The sequence below is a fragment of the Wyeomyia smithii genome, chromosome 2 (genome assembly GCF_029784165.1).
Source record: "Wyeomyia smithii strain HCP4-BCI-WySm-NY-G18 chromosome 2, ASM2978416v1, whole genome shotgun sequence".
In the NCBI taxonomy this organism is placed as follows: domain Eukaryota; kingdom Metazoa; phylum Arthropoda; class Insecta; order Diptera; family Culicidae; genus Wyeomyia; species Wyeomyia smithii.
In genome coordinates, this window is record NC_073695.1 from 177,569,851 (window position 1) to 177,579,803 (window position 9,953).

Genomic DNA, 9,953 nt, shown 5'->3' on the forward strand with positions numbered 1-9,953 from the left:
CTCAGTTACCAGAGAGGCGAGGTACACAAACTCGTCGACCACCTCGAGCTCATCCCCGTCGATTGTTACCGTATTGCCTAGGCGTGCCTTGTAGTGCTCGGACCCACCTGCAAGCACATACTTAGTTTTTGACGCATTAATCTTCAGTCCGATCCTATCTGCTTCACATTTCAGTCGGGTATACTGGTCTGCCACCGTCTTAAATTTTCTGCCGACAATATCCACGTCATCCGCAAAGCAAATAAATTGACCTGATCTGTTGAAAATCGTGCCCGGCATGTCAGACCCCGCTCGTCTCATAACACCCTCTAGCGCGACGTTAAACAATAAGCAGGAGAGACCATCACCCTGTCGGAGTCCCCTGTGAGACTCGAATCCGTCCGACGTTTCACCCGAAATTCTCACACAACACTTCACATCCTCCATCGTAGCCTTAATCAGTCTTGTCAGCTTCCCCGGGAAGCCGTTTTCGTCGAGAATTTTCCATAGCTCTTGTCGGTTTATTGTATTGTATGCGGCTTTAAAATCGACCAAAAGATGGTGTGTAGGGACTCTAAACTCACGGCACTTTTGGAGGATCTGCCGCAGTGTAAAGATTTGGTCAGTCGTAGACCGTCCTTCCATGAAGCCGGCCTGGTAGCTTCCTACAAACCTGCTGGTTAAAGGTGACAGGCGTTGGAATATGACCTGGGAAAACACTTTGTAGGCGGCATTCAGGACTGTGATCGCTCAATAGTTCTCGCAGTCTAGTTTGTCGCCCTTTTTGTATATGGGGCAGATAACCCCTTCTTTCCACTCCTCCGGTAGCTGTTCTGTTTCCCAGATCTCGACGATCAGCCGATGCAGCGAGCTAGCCAGTTTGTCGGAGCCCATCATTATAAGCTCAGCTCCGATGCCGTCTTTTCTGGCCGCTTTGTTGTTCTTGAGCTGCCGGATCGCATCCTTAACTTCGCTTATTGTTGGGGGTGGCACATCTTCGTCGTTCGTTGCACCGACCACGTCTTCTCCGCTCCTATTGTGGTCTCCTGCTTGCATGCCATTCAGGTGTTCATCGTAGTGCTGCTTCCACCTTTCGATCACCTCACGATCATCCGTCAAAATGCCTCCATTCTTATCCCTACACATTTCGGCTCGTGGGACAAAGCCTCAGCGGGATGCGTTGAGTTTTTGGTAGAACATTCGTGTTTCGTGTGTGCAGTGCAGCTGCTCGAGTTCTTTACATTCCTCCTCTTCTTGGCGACGCTTTTTTCCTTGAAGAGTTGGACTTGCTGCCCCCGTTTCAGTCTATATCGCTCCACATTCTGACGGGTGGCTCTACGCAACATTGTTGCTCGCGCTGCGTTCTTCTCGTCCAAAATTTGCCGACATTCTTTGTCGAACCACTCGTTACGTCAATTCGGTTGCACGTGTCCCAGGACTTCCTCCGCAGCACAGCTATTTTCACGGTATTCCAGCGATCCCCTAGAGGGGTTTCTTCAAGCTCTCCCTCTTCTGGCAGTGCAGCTTCGAGCGATGACGCGTATTGTGTTGCGATGTCGTGTTGCTTCAGTCGCGCGAGATTCTACCATGGCGGGCGACGGTACCGTATGTTATTCACAACGGATTGTTTTTGGCGTATCTTCACCATCACTAAGTAGTGATCCGAATCGATGTTAGCGCCTCGATGTGATCTGACGTCGATAATGTCCGAGAAGTGCCGACCATCTATCAAAACGTGGTCGATTTGTGTTTCTGTTCTATTCGGTGATCTCCAGGTGAGTCTATGGTGGAGGCTATGCTGAAAGAAGGTGCTACGTATGGCCATGTTCTTGGAGGTGGCAAAGTCGATTAGTCTCAGGCCATTTTCATTCGTCAGCTGGTGTGCCCTGAATCGTCCAATCACCGGTCTGTACTCCTCCTCCTGGCCAACCTGATCGTTGTGATCTTGACATCATGTTTTGGGCAGCGGTCATATTGACTCTCCAACTGCGCGTAGAATTCGTCCTTGTCGTCCTCGGTACTTCCGGGGTGTGAGCTATGCACGTTGATAATACTAATGTTGAAGAAACGGCCTTTGATCCTCAACCTGCACATTCTAGGGCTGATTGGCCACCACCCGATCACCCGCTTCTGCATCTCTCCCATCACTATAAAAGCTGTTCCCAGCCCATTTGTACTTCCACAACTCTGGTAGATGGTGTGACCATCCCTGTACGTACGTACCATCGTCCCCTTCCAGCATACCTCCTGCAGCGCTACGATGTTGAACTTGCGGGTCTTCAATTCCTCGGAAAGCACGCGGGTACTTCCTAGGAAGTTGAGAGATCGGCAGTTCCATGTTCCGAGAATCCAATCGGTAGTCCGTTTTGGTTGCCTAGGTCCTAGGTCCGGTTCGTACTTAACGTTATTGCGTTCGTTGCTTTTGTTTTTTAATGGTGCGGGCTTGCAAGGCCAGCGACCAACCCCTCTATGTCGCAGGAGGGCCATCGTAGTGCCATTGTTTAGAGTCCCGGGCACTACCAGGACTTGAGAAGGACACTGCGTTACTCAGAACGCTTCTGTTGATGTCGATCCCAGAAAACAGCGGCAGTGATTTCCGGTGCACAATCAAGATTGCTGACGAAACATAAATCCAATTTTTAATTCATCGGCAAGATGTACGGCAAGATTAGAACTATAGCAGTCAAGCAAGTTATTATTTTCATCGTGAAAGGACGACGTCGTTGGATCAGCAAACAGGAAACCACAGACTTGTTGAGTCCGACCCTGAACCAACATCAATAGTTACTAAAGCAACGTTTCCTAAGAAACGTAATATAATATTTAATCCCAATAAAGTGAAAAATTTGTTCATTCGTTATCAGTTGCTTGAAGAGACAACACGTTCATTTCTTGTTCTCCGAAATCCATCACTTAAGTCCAGATACTTGTAACAAGACTAACAGACATAACACCTTAAACAAATTTTCACAATCATCGTTCGGATGATATTATTACGTTAGTAACACAAGCACCGTTTGCAGCCATGTTCGCGCTGCGTCGTGTATTCAAATTCAAATTGGGAACCACAAAATATGTATGACAGCTCCTTAGACGGTGTTGTCGCGCGGTGACTGTTATTCGATTGGAAGTTTGAACTAATTGTTTGTGGCGATGGAGCTAGGTTCTAGTGTTACGTCTGTTAGTCTGTGAGTACACCATCGGAATTAGAGCGCCACTTCACACCGGAAATGTTGAAGTTGCAGATCGTGTTTCACGAATTGGAATGTGTGTTGATAAGCGTCACGTCACGTGTTCTGTCAGGTGGGATGTAGATGGATACAAGAAAAGCGAGTAACCGGAAAGCGTTCAGCCGAACCCAAACTTGTTCAATGCTCGCCCAAGAATTGTTATTTACTAAAACTGCCTTGAATCGATGAATAACACCACTCCTCATCCAATATACGGTCATCCATGGACCTCTACCGAATGAAATGGTCTACTACCAGGAATCGCTGCGATGTCGACTACCCGCCGCTGTAAATAGTTCTCGAGCAAGCAAGCCAGCTCGCATCGGTGCATTGAGAGATCGGACGTCCCAAGTATCCAATTTTAAATCGTTTACCTTTTCTGTATCCGTGTTCGTAGCCTAGGTCTTTGCCGATTGTTCTGATCTGTTTTGGTACGGTACCTTACAAGGGTCACGATTCCTACATCCTGCTGATGGGGCTGCCATCTTAGTTGTAGCTGGCGAAATACAGCATTTCATGATTCAATTTCTTATCCCGGGTCAGACGCTGTTGTAGGTCTCTCCTAACCTGGAGACTCAGCCACGCACGATACCCCTCATGGAGGTTGGGATAGGTACCACTGGATAAAGGTGAATGACCACCTTATCGTCTCGAGTTATACGTGTCCAGCCATTTAACAACCAAACTTCTGAATACATCTATGGTAAATCAATTTAAATCAAAATAAAGCAATTCCCGTTAAAATAACACAGTTTGAGAATATACCTCTGCGTTCGTTTTTCCCCTAGAAATGTATGTAATAACGGTGACGCTAATCTAAATCTTGTTATTGTTATGTAATTATTGCAAGCTTCATTAGTGATAGACATATATTTTGTAAACTAAGTGGGTACTGTAAAACTACCGTTGGAAAAACTTCATTTTGTATTCATTATAAAGCAACAACTAAATCAAGCATTTTGCAGATCGACAAATAATCTAAATCAAAAATTGAACGTAAATTTATAACAACTAGCAGAAAAGGTAATACACTAAAGAATCTTTAAATTCAAAAAACAATTAATATAATCTACAAATGGTAATCCGGATGGACAAACATGAAACCTGATAATTGCGATGGGAAACTGGTTTCTGGATTAAGACTTATACACCGCCGAATCAAACAACGGGGTCGCAGGCACACAATACATTAGTACAACTTACAGTCTGCAAAAATCCCGCGTTTGAAGAGAACGTCTCGGAACCATTCTCAATGAAAAATATGTGGAAATTTCTTTCGATTTGGACTTTGTGCTGCATCATCCACGAGCTAACCGTTGAGGCTGCGGTATGTCAGTAGAAGTTTGAAAATATTTATATTGTGTAACAGTAAAATTTAAAATTTGTTGTAGTCTTGCCAAGGAGAATGCGTCCCAATTGCTTGTGATAAAAATAAAGTTCTAAGCGGCGAAGAAACACCCATATTCAATCTTAGGTAGCTTATTACACCAAACTGTACACTTTAAACCAGCACATCAGGACGATTTGACGTTTTGCAGGTTAGAAACAAACGAGTGTGATAATGTACTCGAAGTTTGCTGTCCCACAACAGATATTGTTCCTCTGAATGTCTCCCCGTCCAGACCGACACGTGTTGGTGAACAATGTGGCATTCGAAACGACAATGGTGCGGGAGTTCAAATCACCGGAAACACCAAGGGTGAATCACAGTACGGTATGAACTGAAAAGTTAGGGTGTTGCCATTTAAAAAGAAAATAATGTTTTCGCAGCGGAATTTCCATGGACGTTGATGTTATTTGCCGAAATGGTCATATTCGATGAACCGAAAGACATTTACGTAGGTTCTGCATCACTTATATCATCTGCAGTGGCATTGACTGCCGCCCATACAATTTCGCAACCTCAAGGCGATGAGCTTTTCGTACGTGCCGGTGAATGGGATCTGAACGGAGATAATGAGCTGCTACCAATACAGGTTTGATCACTATTTGTTTTGCGATCATTTAGAGTCATTTGAATGATGCGCATGGTTGATTCCATCGACAGTTTTTGTTTAGTAGTGTTTGATAGAGTATTTTGATACCCTTTCAGAATCGCCGTGTGTCCAGAACAATAGTTTATGAAGGATACAACCAGAAGCACCACAACAACATAGCACTTCTTATCCTAGAAAAGCCGTTTGATCTAGACAAGCACATCCAACCGATTTGTCTCCCATCACCATCAATTTCCTATGATCGGGAAACTTGTTTCACTGGTGGCTGGGGTGAAACCAAATTCATAGATAAAAAGAGGGTGAATATTTTGAAAAAAGTTCAAGTTCCTCTAATGGACCACGATCAATGCGAAGCTGCCTTCAGAACGACACGACTGGGACCGAACTTCTCTCTAGATCGTAGTTATATTTGTGCAGGTGGAGAGGAAAAGGTTGACGTCTGCACAGGGGATGGAGGCGCCCCGTTGATTTGTCCGGATTCCAGCGGTGTTTATTACCAGATTGGTATAGTGGCGTGGGGCATTGGCTGCGGACAACGTGGTATCCCAGGGGCTTACACAAATGTAGCTATGTTCCGTGCTTGGATTGAATCACAACTGTAATCAACGGTCGATTTTTAATTATCGACGAATATGCGGGTAGTCGTAGGTACTAGTATTTCTTAAACATTATGAGTCTGAAATCGGTTTCAAAATAAAAAGGAGCGACGTTACGAAAACAGTAAAATACGCTGTACAGATAACGCAGACATAGCGGAGTGTTTTGATTAGGGTGAACTGTTATCAACAGATTTGTTAAAGGAGCATTTTGTTTCGACAAACTCAAAAAATGCAGATCAGCTACTAAATGTCAAAAAAAACTGACAAAATGCAAAAACAAGTACATGTGGCAATGATGAGTTTCTTTTGCAAAATTTTGTGTAAATATGAATCGAGCTTTTTGCGAGGCTAAGCGTGCGACATCTGGCGAAAATATGGCTCATAGTCAACAAGTCTGATTGATGCGCATCAGAAATTTGGCAAAACCCAGATTTATCTGGCCTAATGGCCGCTTAATGTGGACTTTTAGCACAGACTAACGAACGTAACACTTCAAGCAAATTTTAGATGATAATAGCACTTTAGGCAATTATTATCTGCACCATTAATGTTATTAGTTTTTTTTTATGGCGGTGCCAGCTTATTTGCATATGTTCAATTGAAAAATCGTCAAAAAAGTGGCGATTTGTATCAAACTAAAAATTAAAAAGTTTATCGGTCTTATCCGCGGAATTAGAATATGTAGAATGACAGTGCTAAGATGTTCAAGATTAAAATGATGCTGATAATCCGGTTATTGTCTTTGATGCGGAAAAAACTCCTCACTCCTATTGATGGCCTGTTCAATCTATGTGATGATAGCAGCCATGCTAGACCTGTCGCTTTATTTGCGTATGTGTCTACTTTGCAGTGGCTTACTTTTCTAAAAATAAAACTAAAAACTAATTAAAGAAAAAGTGCAGTTAAACAACGGACGGCAAAATTTCTACAAACAGGATATGCAAAGCATAGAACGTGTCGAATGCGGAATGTACCAACATTGCAAATAAACAAAAATGAACTGTTGCGTTTCTCACGTAAAGATTATTTTCAAGGCAGATATCGATCACGAAAGAATACAACACTAAATTCTCTACCTTGAACGTCACGAATATCATTGCCCAATTTGACGCTTCTTGTTCCGAAACAGGTATATTGCCTCGGAGTTCCCGGTGTTTTGTAGAAAAACCGGTCCACGCTTTCATCTGTTTTGTTTTCATACCCGGGGTTTTTTCTTTGAACTGGCTGTTGTCTATGTAGACGTATGTGAGCTTCCACGGATGGCGCCTCGAACACAGTGAACTTCAATCCTATATCAATGTATCATGCACCAACGTAGCGACGCTCGATTTTCTGTGGTATTGCCGCATTGTTAGATAACGTATTCTCTGACCGATCCACTTTGTAGGTGATCCGCCGATCGCCAGCTACGGCTGACCGCTCTCACTCTCTCACAGTCAGTACGCGATTGTCTCTGAAAAAGTGCAGTTTGTAAGTCGGTTCTAGAGCGGTCATTCTTGTAAGTTTTTGTTCTTAAATGAACATGCAGTTTGAAGACAAGAAAAACAAACTCGTTCGTCTAGTATTTGCTTTGAGGCCAGTAATATTTTTTTCTTCTTCGTTGAAAACTTCTCAAAAAAATAATCTTTCTTTACTCATTCTAGATTTGTCTTTAACTTCGACAAATATGCCCTTTAGCTACACTAGGTCAAAACTTAATCATTAATGAGATTAGTCCATGAAGTTTAACGGCTTCGTTATTTTAGCAACTTTAAAACATTGCGGCAATGCAGTCGAACGAGTTATTGTTTTGTGCGCCGAACCGTTCAAGGACGTTCGGTTATGCTGACTTAATTTCGTGTTTTTTGCAGCAGTTATAATGAAGAGAATTTCGCTGGCTCTGGTCGCGATCGCCTTCGGGGTGGTAACGGCCCAGCAACCAATCGACAAGATATATTTTCCCGAAAACGAGACATCGATTCTGGATTTCGCAAACAGGGCCGGCATTGACGAAGTGGTCACACCGGATCCATTCGGCGTAAGTAAATCAATATAAGCTGGTAGGAATGACTCGACACTTTTGGTCTGCCGATACATGTTGCTTGCAGCGTAAAACGTTTTTAAATTTCAATAATTCTGTTATTTTCTAATTGTCACCTGCTCAGCCAAACTCACCAACGCTTTCACCGATGAAATTCATCACAGCTCAAGGCGACGAATGTACTTGTGTGCCGTACTTCATGTGCAGAGCGCAACCCGAATTCGCCGAACAGAACAAATTCAATGAAATTGATGTAAAGTGAGTGCCAAAACCTTATTTATCCTAGAACCACAGGCCAACAGACGTAACACTGGAACCCAGATCCGTCGCCACAAAAAAACGATCATTTCAAATTTCCCATCAAATGGCAGTCATCGCACGAAAACACCGCCCGGGGGACAATCTCATACATATTTTGAGGTTCCCAATTTGACACATCCACGAACGCTAGCGCTGATTATGAAACACAAGATGGTGTTAGTGCTACTAATGTACTGGTATCAACCAAACGAAGATTGCATTGAAAAGTTGTTCGAAGTGTTATGTTTGTTAGTTTGTGCTTGTGCGATCAATATCGTGTTTTATTATTGCAATAACGTATACGAACTGTCTATCATACACACAGTTACAATCCTGAATCCTGTCAAGATGTTCTGGATGTATGCTGCCGCGCACAAGATTCTCTTGTTGTACCGATGAATAACACTCCCGGGACAGTATCATCAAGGCGTCCTGTTGGATGCGGTTTACGGAACGTAGGAGGAATCGATTTCACACTAACTGGGGATTTCGTTAGTATTTGTTATTTTTTTCGTTCAGTAGGCCACTAATTTTCGAATACCTTCGTTTTAGAACAACGAGGCAGGTTTTGGTGAATTTCCATGGACGGTTGCCCTAATTAATACAGCAGATGGCTCCGCACGGTGTGGTGGTTCGCTGATCCACCCGAATCTGGTTTTGACGGGTGCTCATTGCGTTCAGGGAAATCAAAGGGGTAGCTTGAAGATTCGTGCCGGTGAGTGGGACACCCAGACGACTAAGGAGAGGTTACCATACCAGGAGCGATTGGTAACTCGTGTCAATAGTCATCCCGATTTCAATCCTCGATCGCTGGCATCGGATATTGCCATTCTGGAGCTGGAGAGCCCCATAACGCTAGCAGATCATATCAATGTTGTATGCTTACCTCCGAATAACTACGATGCACGTCGTTCCGATTGCTTCGCTAGCGGCTGGGGAAAGAATCAATTCGGAAAAGCAGGTCGTTACAGTGTGATTATGAAGAAGGTTCTTCTTCCACTGGTAGAATCGTCCAGTTGTGAACGTGAGTTACAGAGAACTCGCTTGACCAATCGGTTTAGACTGCATCCTACGTTTATCTGTGCTGGGGGTGAATCTGGAGTTGATACCTGCGAAGGAGATGGTGGCGCTCCTTTGGTTTGCCCCACCGGTTCCGCTAATGAGAACCGATACGTTCAGATTGGTACAGTCGCTTGGGGTATAGGATGTCATGAAAAAATACCGGCAGTGTATACAAACGTCATGAGATTCCGTGCGTGGATTGATAACATTGTACGGACGTTAGGGTTCGATGTTACGGTGTATGATTCAGTGCAGTCCCAGTTTGCGAGTTTGTTCACATAGAGACGGATCACAATAAAAATTGTTCAGTTTCTGAAATTTGTTTTTTTTTTACCAATTAGGCTAGGATTTATGTAAACTGTGCTGTTTTCCTAATATTACAGTTTCGCAATATACACTGAACAAATGCAACGAGAATAGACGACAAGTTGTACTTCACAGAGGATTATACAAATTATAATATAGCAATTTGAAGTCAACGCAACTGAAGCAAGCAACTGAATGTGATTGACAAAAGTTCGTTTGACAATGAGTCTACTACAAAATTCTTAAAGAATGCACGAGGAATCGATGCAGACCGCGAGACCGCATTAACAGAAAAAAAATTTCATTTTAGCTCTTGATTTTCTCTGAAAATAAATATTTATTTCAGTCGTGTTTAATGTCTACAGTTAAGTTTTCATTCTACCTCGAAAAAGTGTCAAGTGTCAATATTTTGTATGTGAACAATTCTTTTCTTGCTTTTATGGACAGCATATTACTAGCC

General features: G+C 43.3%; 1 protein-coding gene across 4 annotated transcripts; it reads left to right on the plus strand.

The window, feature by feature from the left end:
• Window positions 1-4,389: 4,389 nt before the first annotated feature.
• Window positions 4,390-9,505, plus strand: LOC129721002 (phenoloxidase-activating factor 2). 4 transcript variants are annotated; one of them, XR_008727329.1, is made up of 6 exons: window positions 4,390-4,536; window positions 4,601-4,683; window positions 4,748-4,923; window positions 4,980-5,185; window positions 5,302-7,384; window positions 7,449-7,473. XR_008727329.1 is itself a non-coding variant. In XM_055673020.1 (6 exons), the coding sequence occupies exons 2-6, from the start codon at window positions 7,572-7,574 to the stop codon at window positions 9,467-9,469; spliced, it is 1,281 nt and encodes a 426-aa protein (XP_055528995.1). In that variant the 5' UTR covers window positions 7,300-7,380; window positions 7,449-7,571; the 3' UTR covers window positions 9,470-9,505. The 4 variants fall into 4 exon arrangements, 3 of the variants coding, with proteins under 3 accessions (XP_055528997.1, XP_055528996.1, XP_055528995.1); XM_055673020.1 differs by lacking the exons at window positions 4,390-4,536; window positions 4,601-4,683; window positions 4,748-4,923; window positions 4,980-5,185 and adding exons at window positions 7,659-7,822; window positions 7,950-8,083; window positions 8,451-8,616; window positions 8,678-9,505 and having other exon boundaries at window positions 7,300-7,380; window positions 7,449-7,596; XM_055673022.1 differs by lacking the exons at window positions 4,390-4,536; window positions 4,601-4,683; window positions 4,748-4,923; window positions 4,980-5,185; window positions 7,449-7,473 and adding exons at window positions 7,659-7,822; window positions 7,950-8,083; window positions 8,451-8,616; window positions 8,678-9,505 and having other exon boundaries at window positions 6,463-7,303.
• The last annotated feature ends 448 nt before the right edge of the window (window positions 9,506-9,953 follow it).